The sequence below is a fragment of the Natator depressus genome, chromosome 4 (assembly GCF_965152275.1).
Source record: "Natator depressus isolate rNatDep1 chromosome 4, rNatDep2.hap1, whole genome shotgun sequence".
In the NCBI taxonomy this organism is placed as follows: Eukaryota; Metazoa; Chordata; order Testudines; family Cheloniidae; genus Natator; species Natator depressus.
Genome location: NC_134237.1, coordinates 111424785 through 111449998, shown reverse-complemented (window position 1 = coordinate 111449998; position 25214 = coordinate 111424785). Strand labels below are relative to the sequence as shown.

Below are 25214 nucleotides of genomic sequence, written 5' to 3'. Positions count from 1 at the left end.
GAAGGAGAAGAGAAAGTTACTTAATTCAAGATGTGTTGTCCCTATGTGTATTCCACTGCCTGCCCTCCTTCCTTTCTGCTTCAGATCATGGTGGGATTCCTGATATAGAAGGAACTGGAGAGGTGGTTGGTCTACTCTGCCCTTTAGCTCTTCAGTTGGAGGCGTGAGAAGAGTGAGGGTCCATGTGCAGACCAGTGGACACTGCTTTCAAGAATTCTCTGATTGGGCACATGGATTCCCCCAGAGGGATCACATATCTTGAAGAACCTCCGGTTACTATAAGGTAAATAACTTTCTCTTGCGTGTTCTCTGTCACAGTTATATATTTTCCTTCCTAGCAAACTTCAACAGCCATCCAGATCTTCAAGGTCCTTTAATGAGATGTTTGCAGCATCTCCATCACCTCAGAGCCCAACCCACAGCATTGATTGGGCTTTCAATCAGGTACAGTATAATATTGACATATATTGAATGGTAATTTGGTCATACGGGGTTGTTTCCCTTTCTTTTAAGCAGTAACATCGACTAGTTAGATCATGTGATCAGTGAGGTTGAAATTGAGATTAAATTTTTGATGGCAATTGGAAGCCCAAATTTAGCATCCTCAAGAGAGAGGATGGAGACCCACTGTTCTTGCTTCTGTTTTTGTTTTGATTTTACATTTGTTGCCCTTTTTAGAAGTATATAATGTCCTGATTTTTTAAAGTTTTGTGTGGTTCCTATCACACTTTTGGACACTAGATAAATTCTTCTTTCTGGCATTTTTAAAAGATAATATTAGGGTTTTGTTATTTCTAGTTCAAGATTAATTTAACTGAAACAGATAGGGCCAGAATCAGAGAGAACCATGATACTATCAACAAGTTTTGTTCTTTGATTACAGACAGTAAGACACAAATGTACATCTTTCAACAGGCTGATAGGGTCACATAATCTGTTTTAAATAGCTTGTTCAGGTAACTAGCAGCCTTTGCCTGTTGTTAAATTTCAAACCTGTCTGATAGATCCTTTTTAATTCAGGATTAATTCTACACAAAAATCTTAAAGTGAAATTTAAGACTGGACACATATCAGTAGTTTGACTATATATTTCTTTTCAAGAATGTAAGAGTTTAAAAAAAAAGTCAACACCCTAAAATGTTAGAAGCCCATGAAATGCAGAATTCTGTGTTTGTCACAGAAGTCAACAAACTAACATATCTTTCATATATTATTTTCATTTTATTACATACGTTGAAAATTGACAATTTGCAAATGTTCTGTCAAATTGTCTATTTTTATTTTCATTTTAATTGTATTTTGAAGGTTTTAGTCCATCCTTTTGTAGAAGTTTCTTTTCAGCGAACAGTCTGCAGGACAACAACAGCAGAGGGGCCAAACCCCAACTGGAATGAGGAACTTGAACTTCCATTTAGGTATGAGTAAATGAAAACAAGTTAATGTTCACAGTATGTCCTTGAGTAACATTCTTGTTTGAGTGTGTAAATGAATGTAACATTTAATATAGTACAGTTTTGCTGTAATAAGGAATATTTTATTTTGATAGAGCTCCTAATGGTGACTACAGCACCACAAGTTTGCAGTCAGTGAAGGATGAAGTGTTCATTAACATTTTTGATGAAGTACTCTATGATGTCTTAGAGGTGAGCTTGGCATCTGAAAGACCATTTTTACATTTATGTCAATGTCTTTGATATTAAAAATATCACTGAATATTATGGCTGGTTCTCTTGAGTAGAGGAAAAATAATCACAAGAGTAATCGAGATATATAGGTAAATTATAGTAGAATAGAACACTAGTTTTATGAATGACCAGTTATTCGAACCAGTTTTCCTGATGAGAGGGAAAAATCTCATGACAAAAGTGATGTTAATGAAGAACAAGTCGACATCCATTCACATTCCAATGCCTTCAGTGCATTTGAAATTGCTTTGAAGTGGTTTGAAGGGTGAGAAGAAAGCAACGTGCTTGCACCATGATGCAACCTATACATCGAACCTATTATAATTTTAAGGTGATGGATCGTATGAACTTTTTGATTTTTATGATCTCCATCCCCAGTTAGTTCATAAAATAGGGGTTCTACTGTAAGTCCATATCATGAACTTTCACTGTTACATCCTTCATCCTCCCATGTTCCTTTCCTTTTCCCATCGTTGTCATTCCTAGCTATATTATGTCCAATCTAGATTGTAAGATCCCTGTTCCATTGTATTGGGACCCAACCCGAACATAGCAGTGCTGTGTAAAGTCCAGGTACTCAGCCTGTTTTGTGCTTCCTAAGGTTTGAGCTTGTGTGTGTAGTCAGTAATATGTGCTGACTTCAGTGACAAAAAATGAGGATTTTACTGCTTTTTAATCCTGGTAGGAGTGCAGAGCCAACATAGCTAATGGAGAGTAAACTGGATTTTATTTCTTCTTGTTCATTATCAGAATTGTTTGCTAAATTCCAATTCCAAGTTATACTTGTCCAAACCCATGGAAGGGGATGGATTCCCCACAGCTGTTGCTTTGTTGTTTGATTTTTGTGTGTGCGTGTTTTGTCAGATTCTAGATTGCAAGTTCTTTGGGGCAGGATCTATGTCTTTCTGTTTGTTTCGCATTGTGCCTATCATTTTTAGGTACTAGATAAATAATAACAAATAATAGTAGTAATTAAGATGGAATTTTTAAAAGCTCTCACAGCAGTGGCCTAACTCTGCTTCTACATAAGTCAGTGAGAGCTTTACTGTTGAATTCAATGGGAATGGAATTATGCCAGTGCTCAGCACTTTTGAAAAATCTCAGCGAAAAATATTAAATGCACAAATGTCACAGAGGGAAGAATTTGGTCTGCAAAACTTCTATTGCAGGGGGTGAAGAATGAGAAGAAAGGATCCCAGCTTGCCTTTCAGATCCCAGGCTGAATTTGCAGAGCTGGCATTTGGGAAAATATCATCTTTTTACTTGTATATTGATTGTTTGATATGGAAATCATTGAACAACAACAGGAACCCATACATTAGCTCAATATAGATGTATTAAGAACTAATGTAATAGTGTCCTTGGTGGGTGAGGTTGCCTAGTGGTTAGTGCACCAAATGTCCCCCTTCTAAGTCTTTCAGTCCTGGTTCTTCTTTACTCAGAGGCATGGTGAGGAGTACAGGTGGCTCGAGTCCCTCCTGTAGTGGAGGCAGTGGTAGGGGAGCCTGGGCCCACCCACTCCACCAGGCTCCAACACAGGGCTCTAGGAGAGTCAACAGTATCTGGCCCCCGAAGGTGCCCTCTGAGTTACCCTCCCTGGGTCATTTTGTACCACTGCTTTTCTCTCCCAGCTTTCAGCCCCAGATAAGATGGAAAGAAAAATGAAAGGTAGCCATACCATCAGTGCCAACCAGCCTCAGCATGTAGTCTCACATCCCTGAGGGAGACTTCTCTCGTACCCTTGTCAAGAGCTTTCAGGGTAGGTCTGTCGTCCTCTCCAGCCATTCCCCTTCTGAGCTGGGTTCCTCCCTTTTCAATCCTATCTTAAGTTGGAGCATGCTCTTCAGGGTTGGAGGGACAGGGCTACTTGGGCCCAATACTGTCCTTTAAACCCTTCCAGCCCAATGTGGGGTTTGCATACACCATTATAGCTAGATTTTCACCTTTGAAGTAGGCTTGGGCATTTAAATGTCCACGTCGCTGGATGAGCACACACAAATTGGGTGCATGGAGATAGCTAATTATACATCTCTGTTTAATATACAGCACTTATGCCTGGTTTTGTATAAGCAAAAATGTATACTTCTATAGAAGTTGGAAATCAAGGCCAAAATTAACATGCTTGATCTTCAATTAAAAAAGTATGCATGCACTCGAGGTGGATGTAGCCTCCTGATTCAATAGGGGCACTATACTAAACTCTTCTTGGACATGATTTTGAATTGTAGTTGAGGGGGGACTGGCCAGCGGCAGCAGCGCCTCTGCCTTGTCACTGCAACCCTAATTCTATCCTAGTGCAGAGGGGCAGCCCTGGGAAGAGGGGTGTGCTTTAGAGTGAGTTCACCCTGCACTCTCACACCAATGGCAGCTCTTGTCCTGCGGAGTTGGACCAGGCTTTCCAGCTCCATGTATTGTGACCTGGTGCACAAGGTCACAGTGCCACTCAGGTTTGGCCCAACTGTCAAGCGGGGAAGCTGGGTCAAATTTGAGTCCATGGCATTGCTACTTGGCACATGAGGTCACAACACCACTCAGGTTCGGCCCGACCATCAGCGGGGAGGCTGGGTCATACTAGAATGAGTGGTGTTGCAACTTAGCACACGAGGTCACAACACCATTCAAGTTTGGTACTCCTAGTTTCATTATTTCTGTAGGTGCTGATGAACCAGGGGACCCAGGCTAAACCTGCCTTGGCATGCACACTTTGCAAACACGGTTGTGTGTGTACACAGATCTGTATCTGCTTTGTACCCATTCATCCTGATATCCACCTACAAGTCTTTTATAGGCAAACACAGAGCTAGTTATTTGTCTGTCTAGACAAGTGTAAATCTGTGATTTTTGCATATAAGGGAACATGAATGCACAATTCCACAAAGCAACATCTCTTGTCATCTCCTCTACCCATTTTTCTGTTTTATTATTCACATATCTTATCAACTGGTCAGTCCAGAAAGCTTTTTTAATACTAATTGAATCTTTTTCATTACAGGACTGGGGCTTAATGTGCTTTGCTTAGGCAACCCCTTAAAGTTAATAGAGCTCTGTGCAGGCACAGCGGTCCTCTTGCACAGAGTTCATTGCAAGTCTAGGGCCCTAGAACATTAGCTCATTGTAGCAATGGCCATTCCTTCTTTTGTGTTTGCACAGTGTCTATCACATTTGGATGCTTCAAGAAACAAATTATTATTATTATAGTTTAACTAGTATTTATAACAAATTTCATTAAAAATTCATTAATAACTTGACTAAGCCATTGAGAAAGTTTAAGACGGTTAAAGGGAATGAAATCTGCTTGTAAATTTGTGACACTGTATTGTTGATATAATGTGCATTTTGCAATTTTTTTTCTAGGATGATCGTGAAAGAGGAAGTGGTATCTATACTCGTGTTGAGAGACATTGGCTGGGATGTGTTCGGATTCCATTTTCTACCATATACTTTCAAACAAAGGTAAGTATCAGTAAAGTGGAGTATGAATTATAAGTTTGGAAGATGCCTGTAGTGGAACATCTGATCTATCTCCTGTAGTTTTGACAACATTGATGTCATTACCTCTTAACTATACCTGTTATATAGGAGTCTTGTCTTGTATTTAATATGTCCAGGGAGCTACCATGTAAGTCCTGACAAGACAATATTACAACTGTATCAATCCTATGTCAACAAACAAGGCAGAGCAAGAGCATCCCCTCTCTGTTCATCTGTGAGATTGGTATATGCAGAATCAGATTACTCAGTAGCTCTACACTTACCAAGCATTCAGAAAAACCCAGCAGACTATCTCAGCAGGAAGTGCATGTCAATCACAAATGGACTCTCAAAGATTCCATCTTCCTACAAATCTTACTCAAGTGGGACTTCCCACTGCAGACCTCTGTGCTACCAGCATGAACAAGAAGTACCAACTGTTTTGCTTCATTGGAGGGATGAGTCTGGGTTTCCTTTTGGATGCATTCATGAATTCTTGGAAGAGGGACCTGATATATGATTTTCTGCTACACCCCAGAGTCCTCAAAAAAGTGAGAGAAAACAAAACCTTACTAATACTGATAGCAACAGCATGGGTTTGACAGTTTTGGTACTTGGAGCTGATGCGCCTGTCAACACAGCCTCCAGTCACACTTCCAAACCTTTCAGGCAGGTCCTTCACATGGATCCTTCATCCCTGCATCAGACAGCATGGATGTTAGCTGGCTGAGCATTATGGATAGAAGTTGCTCCTGTGAAGTGCATTCTAGTTTAAATCAGGAAGGCCTTCTACAAGGCTGACATATAGATCTAAGTAAAGATTTTTATTATCTGGACTGCTCAACATGACTTACCACCAGAGACCTCTATTTCTAGTATTCTGGACTATCCTACTAACCTTGAAGAAGTCAGGGTTCTCAATCAGCTCTTTAGGTTCACTTAATTATGATGTCAGCCTATCACTGTCTGATTCAGTTTCACATTATATTCTCACACCCAACAATAACTACATTCCTGAAAGGTCTGGTCTATGTTTTTTGCCCCAGTTACGGATATTAACATCATCCTGCTGGCCATAATGGAACCCCCATTAGAGCCTTTAGCAGCTTGCGCCCGATACTACCTTTCTATTGAGAGATAATTTTGGGTAGTTATTATCTCTGCTTGGAGGGTGAGCAAGATCCAAGTGTTGAGTGCAGGACTTCCTTAGACTACATTCCATAAGGATAAAGTGACTCTCAGACCTTACCCCAAGTTCTTACCTAGAGTGATTTCAGACTTTCACCTCATGAGTCCATTCATCTTTTCCCCTAAACCTCGTTCAGGTACTGGGAGGCCAGACTTCACACACTTGGTGTGTTGAGGGTACTGTTTTGCTACTTCCACAGAATAAACCCCTTTTTCAAGTCACTCAGACTTTTTGTAGGCTTTGGGGACAGGTCTAGAAGACTGGCCATTTCAAGCCAGAGTCTCTCAAAATGGGTGTCTAATTACATAAAGATTTTCTGTGAGGTAACTAAATTACTACCCTCATATTAGAGCACTGTCAGCCAGTGCCAAAGTTATCACTTCTGCATGCTTGAAGAATGTTCCTGTGATCAGAGATTTACAGGGTAGCTACATGGAGATTAGTGTACATGTTTACACATGACTACTCTCTGGTTTGGGCTGCTAGATCTGATGGTACAGCAGTGCTGAAGCCTTGGGTCTGATATGACCTCTGGCAGCCACTTTCTTGGAGAGATGACTGCTAACCAATCATCTAGAGTGTGATTGCCATAGACAAATACTCAAAGTAGAAAGAAAGTTATTTACAGTTTCTGTGATTCTTTAAAATGTTTTATTCCTGTGAATCCCATGACCTGCCTTCCTTCCCTGCTACTGCAGAATCCTTTAGCTTTGGAATTCTGTAATGGCAAAGGAACTAAGGGACATTTGGGTCTGCTTTGTCCTTTATGCTCTCAGGTGTGTGCAGTGAAAGAACATTCAGGGTTCAGGTGGGACCCAACTAATGGACACTACTATCCAAAAGAATCTTATCTCATGCACGTGGGGTGCATGTGCACTTTGAGTGGGGTTCACATGAACTAAACATCTAGAAGAACCACAGTTACTGTAAAGGAAGTAACTGGTCTTTTGAGATGTCAGATTTTTGTCATAAACATTTTAGATACTGCTATTTCACATGACACATACATATTTTTATAGAAATGTAGGACTGAAGGGACCTCGGTAAGTCATCTAGTCCAATCCCCTGCATTGAGGAAGGACTAAATATTGCCTAGACCCTCCCTGACGTGTTTTTGTGTTCTTTAAAACCTCTAATGATGTAGATTCCACAACCTCCCTAGGTAGTTTTTTCCAGTGCTTAACCACACCTTACAGTGAGAAGTTTTTCCTAATGTCTAACCTAAATCTCCCTTACTGCAATTTAAGCCTATTACTTCTTTTCCTGTCATCAGTGGGTAAGAAGAACAATTTATCACCCTCCTCTATAACAACCTTTTACATACTTGAAGACTGTTATCATGTCCCCCTCAGTCTTCTCTTCTCCAGACTGAACAAACCCAGTTTTTTCAGTCTTCCCTCGTAGGTGATGTTTTCTAGACCTTTAATCATTTTTGTTGTTGTTCTTCTCTGGACTTTCTCCACTTTGTTCACATCTTTTCCAAAGTAGTGCTCAGAACTATTACAGTACTCCAGTCGAGGCCTTATCAGTTCTGAGTAGAGTGTAAGAATTACTTCTCCTGTCTTGCCTACAACATTCCTGCTAATACATCCCAGAATGATGTTTGCTTTTTTTTGCAACAGTGTTACGTTGTTTAGTTTGTGGTTCACTATAACCCCAGATCTTTTTCTGCAGTACTCTGGCTAAGTAGTCATTTCCCATTTTGTATTTTGACTATTCCTTCCTAAGTATAGTACTTTTCATTTGTCTCTTATTGAATTTCATCCTATTTGATTTAGACCATTTCTCCAGCTTGTCAATATAATTTTGAATTCTAATCCTATCCTCCAAAGCTTATGCACCTCCCTCCCAGCTTGGTGTCATTTGCAAACTTAAAGTATACTTTCTATACCATTATCCAAATAACTTATGAAGATATTAAATAGAACCAGATCCAGGACAGATCTCTGCAAGACCCCACTCGATATGTCCTTCCAGCTTGATTGTGAACCATCGATAACTACTCTCTGAGTATGGTTTTCCAGCCAGTTGTGCACCCTCCTTATAGTAGGTTCATTTAGGCTATATTTTTCTAGTTTGTTTATGAGAAACAGTATGTGAAAACAGTATCAAAAGCTTTACTAAAGTTGAGATATATCACATCTACTGCTTCCCCCAAACCACAAGGGTTGTTACCCGATCAAAGAAGGATATTAAATTGGTTTGACATAATTTGTTCTTGATAAATCAGTGTTGACTGTTACTTATTTTCATCTAGGTGCTTACCAATTGATTATTTGATTGTTTGCTGCTTTGTCTTTGTAGGCACTTGAAGTTAAGCTGACTGGTCTGTAATTCTTAGGGTGGTTGTTATTCCTATTTTTATAGATAGGTACTATATTTGCCTTTTTCCAGTCCTCAAGTATCTCTCCCATCCTCCACATGTTCCCAAAGATAATCTCTAATGACTCAGAGATCTCTTTAGCCAGTTCCTTAAGTATTCTAGGATGTATTTCGTCAGGCCCTGCTGACTTGAAGATATCTAATATTTTTAAGTAATTCTTAATTTGTTCTTTTCTTTTTTTAACCTTAGATTCTACTCCATTTAAAGTGATGTTCACTATGTTAGGGATAGTCTACACTAGCGCTTTAACATGCCTTGTGTGGTCACGGCACAGTGCTGAGAGAGAGCTTTCCTAGCACTCTAAAAAAACCACTTCCATGAGGGGGGTAGCTCCCACGTGTTTTTTCACACCCCTGAGTGAGAAAGTTGCCGCACTGTAAATTGCCAGTGTAGACAAGCCCTAAGTCATCTCGTCACTGCTAACTTTTTTTGGTGAAAACTGAAACATTTAACACTTCAGCCATTGTTGCTTTTTCTGTTATTGTCTTTCCCGCCTTGTTGAATAATGGGCCTACTCTTGCCTTGGTTATAGAATCATAGACCTTTTAAGGTCAGAAGGGACCATTATGATCATCTGGTCTGACCTCCTGCACAACGCAGGCCACAGAATCTCACCCACCCACTCCTGTAACAAACCCCTAACTTATGTCTGAGCTATTGAAGTCCTCAAATCGTGGTTTAAAGACTTCAGGATGCAGAGAATCCTCCAGCAAGTGACCCGTGCCCCACGCTGCAGAGGAAGGTGGAAAACCCCCAGGGCCTCTGCCAATCTGCCCTGGAGGAAAATTCCTTCCCAACCCCAATATGGCAATCAGCTAAACCCTGAGCATGTGTGCAAGACTCACCAGCCAGACCCCCGGGAAAGAATTCTCTGTAGTAACTCAGATCCCACCCCATCTGACATTGCATCACAGGCCATTGGGCATATTTACCGCTATAAGTCAAAGATCAATTAATTGCCAGAATAAGGCTATCCCATCATACCATCTCCTCCATAAACTTACCAAGCTTAGTCTGGATGCCAGATATGTCTTTTTTCCCCACTACTCACCTTGGAAGGCTGTTCCAGAACTTCACTCCTCTGATGGTTAGAAACCTTCGTCTAATTTCAAGTCTAAACTTCCTGATGGCCAGTTTATATCCATTTGTTCTTGTGTCCACATTGGTACTGAGCTTAAATTAATTCCTCTCCCTCCCTGGTATTTATCCCTCTGATATATCTGTAGAGAGCAATCATATCTCCCCTCAGCCTTCTTTTGGTTAGGCTAAACAAGTCATCGTCTAGCTTCTCATGTATTTGTGAAATGCTTTCTTGTTACCTTTTACATCCCTAGCTAGTTTAATCTTGTTTTGTGCCTTGACCTTTCTAATTGTCCCTACATGTTTATATTGTTTTTTATATTAATTCTGTGTAATTTGGCATAGTTTCTACTTTTTGTATGATTTTTGTTTGAGTTGCAGGTCATTGAAGATCTCTTGGTTAATCTAGGGCACCCTCTTACCATACTTCCTAGCTTTCCTGTGCACTGGTATAGTTTGCTCTTGTGTGCCATTAATAGTGTATCTTTAAAAAACTGCCAATTCTCCTGAACTCTTTTTCCCCATAGACTTGATTCCTATGGGATCTTACCTATCAGTTCTCTGATTTGCTAAAGTCTGCCATCTTGAAGTCCATTGTCTTTATTCTGCTGTTTTCCCTCCTACCATTCCTTAGAATCATGAACTCTACCATTTCATGATCACTTTTACCCAAGATGCCTTCCACCTTCAGATTCTCAACTAATTCCTCCCTTTTTGTCAGAATCAAATCCAGAATAGTCTCTCTTCGAGTCGCTTCTCCACCTTCTGTAAAAAAAAAAAAAAAAAAAAAAAAAAAGTTGTCTCTAGTGCATTCCAAGTACTTGTTTGAAAATCTGTACCCCATCACCACCATGTCCTGTATTTTGGATGATTTTATTAGTTTTTTAAAAAAAGCCTCATCCATCTCATCTTTCTGGGTAGGTGGTCTTCGGAAGACACCTACCATGGCATCACCCTTGTTTTCTGACCCCTTTTATCCTTACCGAGACTTTCAACAGGTTAGCCAGTCTATGTCCAAAGATACTCTTCCCCTTCTATGATAAGTGGTTCCCATCTCTACTCAGCCGCTCTTCTTCTCGGACCAGGCTCCCTTGGTTGAGGAAGCTGAAGCCCTATTGGTGACACCATCCACTCAGCCATGTATCTACCTCCATGATGTGTCTGTCTCAGCCCAGGAAGGATCGATGAGAATACCAACTGTGCTCCCAACTCCTTCACCCTCCTAGAGTCCTGTAGGCACTTCTGATCTGTTCAGGATCATGCCTTGTAGTATCACTATTGCCCACATGGAAGAGCAGGATGGGGTAGTAGTCAGAGGGTGGATGATCCTCATCAGTCCTTCTGTAATGTCTTGGATAACAGGCCCCTGGCAGGCAGCGCACCTCCTAGGAGGCCAGGTCAAGCCTCCAGATGGGTGCCTTCATCCCCCTTAGAAGGAAGTCACCTACCATCACTACCCTATGTTTCTTCTTGGGAGTGGTGGCCATGATCCTCCCTGCCTTGGGGGTACATGGCTTCTCCTCCACATTTGGGGGAGATTCCTCATCCTTTGCTGCCAGGGCAGCACAACGGTATCTCTGTGGACAGTGGGTTGGAAGCAGGGTTCCAGGTTTGTCCCTGTGAAGGAGCAGTTTCCTCCTCCCCTGGTGGTGCTATCTCAGTCCTTTCCAACTGGATTTCTTCCTCAAATTTAGAGGTCTCCAGGGGCACGTTTTCAACTAACTCTTCCTGTACATGGATGCTCCTCACTGTCCTCCTGTAGCACTCGCATCTGCTTCCTGAGCGATTCTACCAGTAAGCACCTCTCATGCTGTGTTTTCCCATCCTGATTTTCTGTGACAAGAAAATGCAGACAACAGTCTCTGCAAATCCACACCAGGACCTGGCTAGAGGCGTCCATGGTTGGGTTCTTTGTCTGGATGGAGGAGCCAGGTGGAGAAGCCAGGAGCAGTGTTGGCATTGGCAACGCGGCCTTTCTGAATGCTAAAACTTGAGGAAGCATTGTTTCTTTTTTTTATTTTGAAATAATTATCATCATTATTGGTCATGAACGATTGATGTGTATGGATTAATATTTCTCTATTTCCTAGATTGATGGTACCTTTAAGATAGATATTCCTCCAGTACTCCTTGGCTACGGTAAAGAAAAGAACCTAGAAATTGAGAGAGGTTATGATTCTGTCCGAAGTCTGAGTGAGGGGTCCTACATAACACTGTTCATTACTGTTGAACCACAGCTTATTCCTGGAGATCCAGTTCGAGAAAAGGTAGCTAACCCTCATTTCAAATTTTGCATTTGGTGCCATGATTCTTGATGTTTGTGTAAATAAATAATTTTAATATGGTGTATAACATGGATACAGATCTTGACTGTTTCACTTTTACTGTGTAGTTCAGGAGTTCTCAAACATAATTGCACCACAACCCCCTTCTGACAACAAAGATACTACATGACCCCGGGAGGGTGGTGGAGAGCGAGCTCTGCTGCCTTGGGTAGGAGTAGAGGGGACTGCAGCCTGAGCCCCGTCACGCTGGGTGGGGGTGGAGTTCAGGCTTTCGCTTCAGCCCTGGGTCCCAACAAGTTTAATGTTGGCACTGGTGACCTCATTTTAATGGGGGTCACGACCCACTTTGGGGTCCTGACCCACAGTTTGAGAACCTGCTCTTGAATTAAACTTGATTCAGTAATTTTTTAACTGACCAGTACTAGATAGTGTTTCTGAGCACTTGCATGTATTTTTTATATTTTAAAAGGAATGCTAAAACAATTTTGTTTTTAAATTGTAATGAAATCTTTGCTTTCTGATTTGTCTTTAACAGAATTTGGTTATTTTTTTAAATGGATATTCAAACACTCAGGCAAACTTGGGAGATGCATTATTTAGTAGATCTGAGTGAATAATTTGTGATGTATAATTTATTTAATAAATTTAATCTCTTTTTCTCTTCACAGACTATGTGCAAACAGATCTGTTTTCTCTCATGTTATTCATAATTAAATGCCATTTTTTGCAAGTGTAATAATGTCTCTGGCTTCATAGTCATAATTTGAGTTGTCTTGCTTAGTTGAGATTGAACACATAATTCAGATGATTTTGTATGTTTTCCTCATCTAGATGAGCGTGACTCTTACTGGTTTTCTGGTTAGAATGCTCATTAAAAAATAAGCTTAGTTTTCACATTCTATAAGTATTTGAACATGCAAGCTTAACATTTGCTTCCCACAACTATTCTTGCTAGTAAAACTTGATCACACAAATATTTGGGGAAAGCGAACACAAAAGGGTTGTAAAGTGAATTAATTCAAAACTTGGAATGAATATTCTTGGAGGGGTTTTTCTGCATTATTTTCTGTTCACTAGTTATTATAGTATGCCATTCGTATGTAGTATTTAATATCATCTCCTGTCCTGTAAATCTCTTGAAGATATTTCTAGGAGATTTTTTTCATTCTTGATCTAGTTCTTTTGCTTCCTTCACCAAACTAAAAGGACATGCTTGTGCAACAACAGAAAGAGTCTGTGTTCAAAAAACAACCCCTCTCCCAAAATCTCTTGTCACTTCTTATACCCTCATGCAATTAATTCTGAGGGTATGTCTACACAGCAAAAGCTAGCCTATCCAGGCATAGCCAAGATAGCTTAAATCCAGCTTGTGTGGGTAACAATGGCAGTAAAGACAGCACAGCACAGGCTTCAGAGTGGGCTAGTGAGCTGACTACATACCTGAGGTGCATATGAGCATGTAATGGCCACGATGTGTTGTCTTCACTGCTATTGTTGTTCACATTAACTGGATTCAACCTACCGTGCATATGCTATTTTGTGCACAGTTTTTGCTATGTAGACATACTCTGAGATACAGTCAGTCAGGATTTACCCATGTTGCTTCTGCACAAACAGCAGCTGCACATATTTTGCTTTGGATTTAACTGCTCCAGTAGCAGTTTATTTGAAGATGAAGAGGAGTTGGGGAGAGGGAATCATATCTATGTATTATACATAATTAAAACTAAGCAAATTTTAACTCTGGAAGTATAATTCCTTTTTTAGAGCACTGATAATTGCATAAACAACTAAAGCAAGCTTTGCTCTCCCTCTTGTGGAATTAGTCTTGTAACTCATAAATTTCATATTGTTTGTTCAGTACTGGTCATAGGCCATTCTGAGAGAATTGTTGCACTGTAGTGCCATGGAAAACAAAGAAAAGGAAATATAATTTGTAATTTTATTGTTTTATGGCTAAATTCAGGGTTAATTAGCCAAGTGACATGGCAAATTAGCACTAATATATGAAGCTGTAAAGATTTACACAACAGCCTTGAAGCATCATTAATAGACCAGGTCACTTCCACAGTTCTATTCTATATACAATAATTAACTGCAGAGTGAAATGTGGTTAGCTTTAAGAAAAAAATGGACCTTTATATTTATTTATATATGTCACCGATATTTTTTTGGAATAAAATATAGTTACAATGCAAATAAATTCCTATCTAAAGGTATTTCTTGATCAGTGAAATTCAGAGTTCATTGTGAAATATTATAGACTATATAATTATGAATTTTAATATTTGCTATTGAAAGAAATTGTGGCCAAATTTTATAATTTTGTGCACACATTAATTTGCCTGGCCAATTACCAAAATAGTACATATTATTCTGATGGTAATGTATGAAATTCTGAAATGTTGGCCCTCTGTTTATAAAATTGTTACTGACCAATTTGCACACTTTAGATATACAAAAGTTTACATTTTTGATAAGTGCTTTAGATCTCACTGATTTCATTTGTTTTCTTTGATTACAGAGATAGTATTAGCTAGTTGTCCATTGTCAAAATTCCAGATGTAAGAGCTAGAAAGGAAATGAAATATCATCCACTGTGAAGATGCAGCAAAGACTTTATCAGGCATAAAGAACAGATAGACAAAGAAAGAATGTGAGAATCCTTTTCTCAGTGTCAGAGAACACTAGTTATCAAAACAGAATTGTAGCATAATTACTCTGTGCTACTAAAATGTATTGTAACTAACACTAGACGAGAGAAATGCTACTGAGGTAAGGAAACTTATCAGTGTAGATTTTCTATTTGCTAACATTTGAAGAATTAAGTATAGCAGAAAAAGAGAGGATGAGTGTGACAAATGGGGTTCAGTAATTTCTTGCACCAGTACTTTTACCGGGCATATGAGGTGAAGTTCTGGCCCCACTGAAGTCAGTGGGAGTTTTGTTGTTGACTTCAGCGGAGCCAGACTTTAATCAGCTGCATCTGCCTTTAAGTCTATTTAATATCTAAGACCATTTAAACATTGTAACAAGTAGCTAGTGAACAAAAGCTTTTATATTTATCATATTTAACTTAGACTGAGTCAAACTAGATTATTACTTTAACAAACATTTTGTATGGTTTCATATAATCCAATTTTAAAAGAGTGGGATAGTAAATGGAAAACAATAAAATAATCTACAATGTTGGAAGAGGCTCATGAGGAAAGGAATAAATTAAACAGCAGATTATTCTATAGCATGCAGTGCACATTTTGTTATTAAATTTTATGTACGACAGAGTATGCCAAGTTCATACATTTTCATGTGCTTGTCTTCTAACTTTCTTGACCAAATAAAAGAACCACAATTGCATTTTGTATTGAAAGTGACTCCCCAGAATGTAGTGTAATTTCTATGTTTCAAATATTTAATATACAGAATTTGTACGTAGCTCAAAGTATTGCAAATGGGATGTAGGGCCTGATCCAGTCCTTGTTGATTTCCCGCTCAGTTCAGCACAGGTCGGGGGAAAAAATTACCAGTGGCTGTTTGGTAATCTGTATGAATTGCGTGGAGTCCAGTTCCTTGTGAACAGGTATCCACATCACATATCACCAGTGTAATTGTCAAACTTAGTAGAGAGAGCAAGGATTGAAGGGTCAAGTCTAAAGTAGTCCCTGAAAGTCCTCCAGGTCATAGTTGAGATTCATTTATGGGGTAGTTTGGGGAAACTTGCACTAGAATTCCCTGTGCTGTTCCCATTTTTTGTGGCTCAGTTGGGGACGTCAGTCTCCAGGACTCAAGTTGCCAGCACTTTTCTCATGAACACTGAATTCATGTATGGGAATTAAACGTAATACAATGTGTAAGAGAGAAATCTGCTTCACTACAAAAGTGGTATGGATTTTTCCTTTCTTTACTATTTCAGCAGTGGCTATTTAAAAGCTGCACCTTGGGTACATAAATCAGGATGTAAACAATCCCCATCTCTTTTATTTCTTTTAAACCTCTTTAATATAGAAATTTTTCAATATAAAATGAAAAAAGTCCTTGAATATTTCCCCTCCTTTGTTAATGTTTCTAAGCTTTCCTGCTGTAGCTAAGTAGCTTGAAATGTCTATAGATTGCGTTAAGCTTTTCAATTTGATTTTTAATACATTTTTCCCTCTTTTATTTATTATCTTTTTCTTTTTCTTTTTGGCTTCCTAAATCTCTCTATAGATGAATGAAATGCTTAAGAAGGTACAACATATGTGCTTTTTAAATTAATCAACAGATATTGCTGTTTAGGATTCATTTTGTTCTTGCTCTGCAACTTTTTCCACTACCTTTAATGGCAGCAGTTCTTCTGCTGTGTTTGACCATATATGTACTGTATTTAGCATGCAAACTCTTTTAGGCTGACATAGTATCTTAGATCGGTGGTATCATTTAATTAATAATATTTTGCAAGAAATGACTATTATTTAAAAACTGAAACTATAAACATCAATACACAAATTATATGTTGTGGTCACCATTTTTGGTTGAGAAGAATCATCATAAAAGGTGACTTTTTTATTGGCTTGGATGGCTTGTTACTGAGCAGTACATGGCAATCCCAACTCAAGGAGGCTTGGGGAACAGGATAACACAATGAAGGGGTTGTTTTTAAACCATGCAGTATTTTAAGTTAAAGGCCTGAATTGTCAGGAACATTCAGGTGCCTTAAAAAAAATGTAAAATATTTATACACACTTTAAGGCCCCTTTATACTGCCAGAGTGGTGTAAATGGCCTTAATTTAAAAAAAACAACAGAAAATAACCATAAAATTTTATGTACCTAGGACAAACCTACAAAATCAACAATATTGAGTTATAGATGAACGGTAGGATTTTTTAAAAAAACTTAAGTGACTTAAGAGTACATGTTCCATTGACTTTCAATTTGGGCTTTTGAAAACCCCACCTAAGATCTTTAACTGCTAGGCAAGCCTGAACTATAAGGATAACTTGCTTTTATAAATATGTCTGTGTATCAGTTTTCAGCACTGCACAGTGGTTTAGCCATGAGACTCCCGTTAATGTCAGCAGGAGTTGTGCATCATAAATCTGACAGACATTTTGAGAATTTACCCCGATGGTTGTTCTAATGCAGTTATTGTTTTGTGAGTATAAATAAGACTCCGTTCCTTGAAGTGTCTGATCATAGTTACTCACTGTTGAATGACTAGGTGATGTGTCCATTCTAACAGTCCTTAGTAAGGCAAAGCTTTCCCTGAACTTTCAATACCTGAGTAAAGACTGTACAATCATGCTTATTATGTGCAACGTGTGTACACGTGGGAGTGCATATATAAATGTAAATACAAAAAGCCTGATTCTCCACTACCTTACAACTAAATTTACACCTGTGTAAAGAGAATGCAAGGTAAGTTTTTGAAATGATATCAGATCAGAATTTTACATCCACTTTGCATTCACTTTGTGTAGGTGTAAATAAACTACACAGGTTACAAGGTAGTGGAGAATTAAGTCTAAACTATATGGTTAAAACTGTATTTTTATACAAGTTGTACTGTCTTTTGAAGTTTGATACCCAAGAAGATGAGAAGTTGCTCCAAGCAGCAGAGAAGTATCAGGCTGAATGTGCATTGAAGTTTCCAAGCCGCCAATGCCTGACAACTGTAGTTGACATAAATGGGAAAACAGTTTTTATTACCAGATATATCAAACCTCTGAACCCACCACAGGAGCTCCTTAATGATCACCCTAATAATTCTCAGGCAGCCGCAGTAAGTATTTTATTTAAGAAAGACAATTCAATTCACAAGACATAAACTTAAGACTGTGTCTGTGTGTGTGTACGTTATTTTTTATGTTTGTACAAAAACTTAGATTGCAAGGGAGAAAATCTATGGGTAGACAGTAAAGAAATATTGAATATTCATGGGACAAAGTAAGCGAATGATAAGATACTGAATAACATCTGTTAGAAAAGGACAAAATAAAAACCTATTTCAAAATCTGGCAGATGTAAATTTGCCTGTAAATAAGTAGTATAAGAATTAAATATGTTTAAAAGACAAAGAACAAAAGAAAATGGAAGAGAAGCAAATAGAGAGAGACCAATAAAGCACCACCTTTAACAAACACACTCTGTAAGAAAGTTGCAGTACAAAAATTAGGTATGTAGCTCAGGTGAATTAGGATGTACAATTAAACAATGGCAATTCTGCAATGAATAGGAAGCTGAGTCATAGCAGGCAGCAGGGGCCTGGATGAAAAAAATTAAATATTAGTCAAAAAGGGGAAATAGGTAACAGAAATATAGACCTACCGTTGGTGTAAGGTGCTGATTCAGCATAGTTCTTAAACATGTGCATAACATTAAGAATGTCCTCTGGAAGTCATTGCTTGATTGTGGCCTAAGGGAAGATCTGAGAGCTCTCAGATCCTTTTCAGCATAAACAAAAAATGGTTGCCAATTTGCAAACTAAAGGTGAAGGTTTCGTCTGTTGAGGAGTTAACCTTTCCATAATCTGTATGTTACAAATTTTCTTAATCCCAGGTGTCCAGTTATATTTAATACATACTTTAAAACTCTGTGACAGTCCTATACTATAGATATAAACAAGACATCATAATGAAATGGTTATATCAAACCCTATGTTTCAAGGCATATTATAAGCTATACTGTTCAAAACAAGATAATTCAGAGTAGAAACTATCACTTTACTTTTAAATTGATCTGAAATCAGTGTAGGATTTGGGATGGAACTAAGGATACTTCAGTTACAAAATTTGAGTTAAAACAGCCTTAAAACAATGTCAGATATATCCTGAATTTAATTAGAGCTTTAGCTTTCATTTTATTTTTGCATTTTAATAAGAATTGTATTTAATAAGAATTGGCATTTAGTGCTTTTCCATGAACTTTGCATTTTTTATTAACCATGAAAGTGAGCTTAATGCCTTGCTGCTTCATTTTTTTTTTTTTTTAAAGCTGTGTGGCAACATATATCATGCATCTTAAGGCTTTTTCTTCCTTAGGAAAAAGTTGTTCTTTTCACACGTGTTAGCTAATGTATTAAACCCCCCGATTTCCTATTGTGGACATGGCCTAAGACTTGAATCCAATCCAAAGCTTAGAGATGATCTAATAGTGGAACTTGGGAGAACAGTTTTCAAAATTGTTGTTCTCAGTATTAGGGTATGTCTACACTACGAAATTAGGTCGAATCTATAGAAGTCGGTTTTTTAGAAATTGTTTTTATATAGTTGATTGTGTGTGTCCCCACACAAAATGCTCTAAGTGCATTAACTTGGAGGAGTGCATCCACAGTACCAAGGCTAACGTCGACTTCCAGAGTGTTGCACAGTGGGTAGCTATCGCACAGTTCCTGCAGTCTCCGCTGCCCATTGGAATTCTGGGTTGAGATCCCAATGCCTGATGGGGCAAAAAACATTGTCGTGGGTGGTTCTGGGTACATGTCATCAGGCCCTCTCTCCCTCCCTCTGTGAAAGCAACGGCAGCCATTCGTTTCGCGCCTTTTTTCCTGAGTTACCTGTGCAGACGCCATAGCACTGTAAGCATGGAGCCCACTCAGCTCACTGTCACCGTATGTCTCTGGTGCTGGCAGACGCGGTACTGCATTGCTACACAGCAGCAGCAATCCATTGCCTTGTGGCAGCAGATGGTGCAATTGGCCTGAAAACCATCCTCATCGTGTCCGAGGTGCTTCTGGCCGCCTCGGTAAGGTTGGTCAGGAGCGCCTGGGCAGACAGGGCAGGGACTAAATTAGGAGTGACTCGACAAGGTCATTCTCTTTAGTCCTGCAGGCAGTCCTATTGTACCATCTTATGGTGAGCAGGCAGGAGATGAGGATGGCTAGCAGTCCTATTGCACCATCTTCTGCCGAGCAGCCAGGAGGTGTGGATGGTTTGCAGTCCTACAGCACCGTTTGCTGCCAACAAGATGTAAAAGATAGATGGAGTGGATCAAAACAAGAAATAGGCCAGATTTGTTTTGTATTCATTTGCTCCCCCTCTCTCCCTCCCTCCGTTAAATCAACGGCTGACAATTGTTTTGGTGAGGTCTGTCAGGGGCACCTTGAAAACTTTAATGGAGATTCAGTCCTTCCTGAAATATTAGAGGGACGGATAGCTGAGTGGGTTGAGCATTGGCCTGCTAAACCCAGGGTTTTGAGTTCAATCCTTGAGGGGGCCATTCTGTGTGACAGTTGTTTTTGTTTCTCCTTGATGTAAAGCCACCCCCTTTGTTGATTTTAATTCCCTGTAAGCCAACCCTGTAAGCTATGTCGTCAGTTGCCCCTCCCTCCGTTAGGGCAACGGCAGACAATCGTTCCCTGCCTTTTTTCTATGCAGACGCCATACCATGGCAAGCATGGAGCCCGCTCAGATCACTTTGGCAATTAGGAGCACATTAAATACCACACGTATTATCCAGCAGTATATGCAGCACCAGAACCTGGCAAAGCAAAACTGGGCGAGTAGGCGACATCAGCGCGGTGACGAGAATGATGAAGACATAGACACAGACTTCTCTCAAAGCACGGGCCCTGGCAATGGGGGCATCATGGTGCTAATGGGGCAGGTTCATGTGGTGGAATGCCGATTCTGGGCTCGGGAAACAAGCACAGACTGGTGGGACTTCATAGTGTTGCAGGTCTGGGACGATTCCCAGTGGCTGCAAAACTTTCGCATGCGTAAGGGCACTTACATGGAACTTTGTGACTTGCTTTCCCCTGCCCTGAGGCGCAAGAATACCAAGATGAGAGCAGCCCTCACAGTTGAGAAGCGAGTGGCAGTAGTCCTATGGAAGCTTGCAACGCCAGACAGCTACCGGTCAGTCGGGAATCAGTTTGGAGTGGGCAAATCTACTGTGGGGGCTGCTGTGATGCAAGTAGCCAACGCAATCAAAGATCTGCTGATATCAAGCGTAGTGACCCTGGGAAATGTGCAGGTCATAGTGTATGGCTTTGCTGCAATGGGATTCCCTAACTGTGGTGGGGTCATAGACGGAACCCATATCCCTATCTTGGCACTGGAGCACCAAGCCGGTGAGTACATAAACCGCAAGGGATACTTTTCAATAGTGCTGCAAGCACTGGTGGATCCCAAGGGACATTTCACCAACATCAGCGTGGGATGGCCGGGCAAGGTACATGACGCTCGCATCTTCAGGAACTCTGGTCTGTTTCAAAAGCTGCAGGAAGGGACTTTATACCCAGACCAGAAAACAACAGTTGGGGATGTTGAAATGCCTATAGTTATCCATGGGGACCCAGCCTACCCCTTTGGCTCATGAAGCCATACACAGGCACCCTGGACAGTAGTCAGGAGCTGTTCAACTACAGGCTGAGCAAGTGCAGAATGGTGGTAGAATGTGCATTTGGATGTTTAAAGGCGCGCTGGTGCAGTTTACTGACTCGGTTAGACCTCAGCGAAACCAATATTCCCATTGTTATTACTGCTTGCTGTGCGCTCCACAATATCTGTGAGAGTAAGGGGGAGACGTTTATGGCAGGGTGGGAGGTTGAGGCAAATCGCCTAGCCGATGGTTACGCGCAGCCAGACACCAGGGCGGTTAGAAGAGCACAGGAGGGCGCGGTGCGCATCAGAGAAGCTTTGAAAACCAGTTTCATGACTGGCCAGGCTACAGTGTGAAAGTTCTGTTTGTTTCTCCTTGATGAAACCCCCCGCCCCTTGGTTCACTCTACTTCCCTGTAAGCTAACCATCCTCCCCTCCTCCCTTCGATCACCGCATGCAGAGGCAATAAAGTCATTGTTGCTTCACATTCATGCATTCTTTATTAATTCATCACACAAATAGGGGGATAACTGCCAAGGTAGCCCGGGAGGGGTGGTGGAGGAGGGAAGGACAAGGCCACACAGCACTTTAAAAGTTTAAAACTTATTGAATGCCAGCCTTCTGTTGCTTGGGCAATCCTCTGGGGTGGAGTGGCTGGGTGGCCGGAAGCCCCCCAACCACGTTCTTGGGCAAGGAGGCTATGGAACTTGGGGAGGAGGGGCGGTCTGTGCTCCAGCTGCCTTTCCTGCAGCTCAACCAGACGCTAGAGCGTATTAGTTTGATCCTCCAGCAGCCTCAGCATTGAATCCTGCCTCGTCTCATCATGCTGCCGCCACCTTTCAGCTTCAGCTCTCTCTTCAGCCCACCACTTACTCTCCTCAGCCTGCCACCTCTCCTCCCGGTCATTTTGTGCTTTCCTGCACTCTGACATTGTCTGCCTCCACGCATTCGTCTGTGCTCTGTCAGTGTGGGAGGACAGCATGAGCTCAGAACATTTCATCGCGATTTTTTCGTCTTCTAATCTTCACTAGCCTCTGGGAAGGAGAAGATCCTGTGATCCTTGAAACACATGCAGCTGGTGGAGAAAAAAAAAGGGACAGTGGTATTTAAAAAGACACATTTTATAGAACAATGGGTACACTCTTTCACGGTAAACCTTGCTGTTAACATTACATACATAGCACATGTGCTTTCGTTCCAAGGTTGCATTTTGCCTCCCCCCACCACGTGGCTAGCCCCTCTCCATGGCTAACAGCGGGGAATATTTCTGTTCAGCCACAGGCAAACAGCCCAGCAAGAACGGGCACCTCTGAATGTCCCCTTAAGAAAAGCACCCTGTTTCAACCAGGTGACCATGAATGATATCACTCTCCTGAGGATAACACCGAGAGATGAAGAACGGATGTTGTTTGAATGCCAGCAAACATACACTGCAATGCTTTGTTCTACAATGACAGGTTTCAGAGTAACAGCCGTGTTAGTCTGTATTCGCAAAAAGAAAAGGAGTACTTGTGGCACCTTAGAGACTAACCAATTTATTTGAGCATGAGCTTTCGTGAGCTACAGCTCACTTCATCGGATGCATACTGTGGAAAGTTTCTACAGTATGCATCCGATGAAGTGAGCTGTAGCTCACAAAAGCTCATGCTCAAATAAATTGGTTAGTCTCTAAGGTGTCACAAGTACTCCTTTTCTTTTTGTTCTACAATGATTCCCGAGTATGTGCTACTGGCCTGGAGTGGCAAAGTGTCCTACCATGGTGGACAGAATTAGGCTGCCCTCCCCAGAAAGGCTTTTGCAAAGGCTTTGGGAGTACATCCAGGAGAGCCGCCAATGCCAGGGCAAATTAATCATTAAACATGCTTGCTTTTAAAACATGTATACTATTTTAAAAGGTACACTCACCAGAGGTCCCTTCTCCACCTGGCGGGTCCAGGAGGCAGCCTTGGGTGGGTTCAGGGGGTACTGGCTCCAGGTCCAGGGTGAGAAACAGTTCCTGGCTGTCGGGAAAACCGGTTTCTTCGCTTGCTTGCTGTGAGCTATCTTCTTCTTCTTCAAAACCTGCTTCTGTGTTGCCTCCATCTCCATTGAAGGAGTCAAACAACACGGCTGGGGTAGTGGTGGCTGAACCCTCGAAAATGGCATGCAGCTCATCATAGAAGTGGCATGTTTGGGGCTCTGACCCGGAGCGGCCTATTGCTTCTCTGGTTTTCTGGTAGGCTTGCCTCAGTTCCTTAAGTTTCACGCGGCACTGCTTCGGGTCCCTGTTATGGCCTCTGTACTTCATGATTTTGACAAATGTTCTGGCATTTCGAAAACTGGAACGGAGTTCTGATAGTACAGATTCCTCTCCCCATGCAGCGATCAGATCCCGTACCTCCCGTTCGGTCCATGCTGGAGCTCTTTTGCAATTCTGGGACTCCATCATGGTCACCTCTGCTGATGAGGTCTGCACTCACCTGCAGCTTGCCACACTGGCCAAACAGGAAATTGAAATTCAAAAGTTCGCAGGCCTTTTCCTGTCTACCTGGCCAGTGCATCTGAGTTCAGAGTTCTGTCCAGAGCGGTCACAATGGAGCACTCTGGGATAGCTCCCGGAGGCCAATACCATCTAATTGCGTCCACAGTACGCCAAATTTGACCCAGCAAGGCCGATTTCAGCGCTAATTCCCTTGTCGGGGGTGGAGTAAGGAAATCAATTTTAAGAGCCCTTTAAGTCAAAAAAAAGGGCTTCATCGTGTGGACGAGTGCAGGGTTAAATCGATTTAATGCTGCTAAATTCGACCTCAACTCCTAGTGTAGACCAGGGCTTAGATACCTTGAATTTGTGAATGAGTAAGTAACAGCAACCATTCATATGAATGGCAAAAGAGGAATGTAATAGTAGAATAAAACAGCTATTAGATCTCTATGTAATTGTAAATATAGCTCATGCCTCAGAAGAATTAATTTGTCAGTATGCCTATTTATCTATAAATATTAGAAATAAATGTTCAATAGCTTATCAAAAAAATTATTCGATAAACTTAAATGTACATTTTACTTTAAAGAAACAAAAATCTGTGCATATGGTTTATGGTTCTGATCTGACTCCAAGTCAAAAAAATCAGCTCAGGCCTTTACAAAAGTCCCCAAAAGGGACTTGTTCCTGCTTTATTGAAGTCAATGGGTATATTACCCTTGACTTGAGTGGGAGCAGCAGTAAGTTTCAAATCTAGTCATCTATAACAAATCTAATAATCTAATAAACGATACCTTTCTCATCCCACATCGTAAATGAGAACGTGACTGTGCTCTTTTCTTTATTTTTGTTTGTAGGAGTTGGTGGCTCGATATGTTGCTTTGATTCCTTTCTTGCCAGATAGTGTGTCATTTGCTGGAATCTGTGACTTATGGAGTACATCAGATGTAAGTAAAGGCCTAGAATTTCTTGTTCCTCTTCTGCTGAGAGTTTTTTCTTTCTAGTCATTTAGATTTTCAATATTGTCAATGGTTTCAGAGAATGAAATGTTTCTTTATCAATGATCTGAGAAAAAGTGTTTATAAAAAAAAAATCACTTGTCCTGAAATAATTTGTACAGATCAGCCAAAATGTTTCTAACCTTAATAGGCTGCAATCTATTGGACCTAAGAACACCATAAGCAGTTCCAATTTCTGCATTCAGGAGGAATTAAAGTGCCCACTGAAATTAAGGGAAGAAAATATCACAGTTGGGGGTGGGGAAACATGATAAAGTCCAGTATTTTGTACACTTACCTCAGCTGGACCATCATAATTCTTCTTAGTGTGGAAAAAGGCACTGCCTGTAATGTCAGCTGCGC

General features: G+C 40.6%; 1 protein-coding gene across 3 annotated transcripts in view; it reads left to right on the top strand.

Annotated features, from left to right (window-relative positions):
* Positions 1–25214, top strand: part of CC2D2A (coiled-coil and C2 domain containing 2A) — a 131871-nt gene that overhangs the window by 88236 nt on the left and 18421 nt on the right. For all 3 annotated transcript variants that reach the window (XM_074951662.1, XM_074951661.1, XM_074951660.1), the window contains 8 exons: positions 339–444; positions 1306–1415; positions 1547–1643; positions 5040–5138; positions 11899–12075; positions 16300–16320; positions 17650–17853; positions 24711–24800. In XM_074951662.1, coding sequence (XP_074807763.1) covers positions 339–444; positions 1306–1415; positions 1547–1643; positions 5040–5138; positions 11899–12075; positions 16300–16320; positions 17650–17853; positions 24711–24800 — 904 coding nt within the window. The remainder of the gene's footprint in view (positions 1–338; positions 445–1305; positions 1416–1546; positions 1644–5039; positions 5139–11898; positions 12076–16299; positions 16321–17649; positions 17854–24710; positions 24801–25214) is intronic.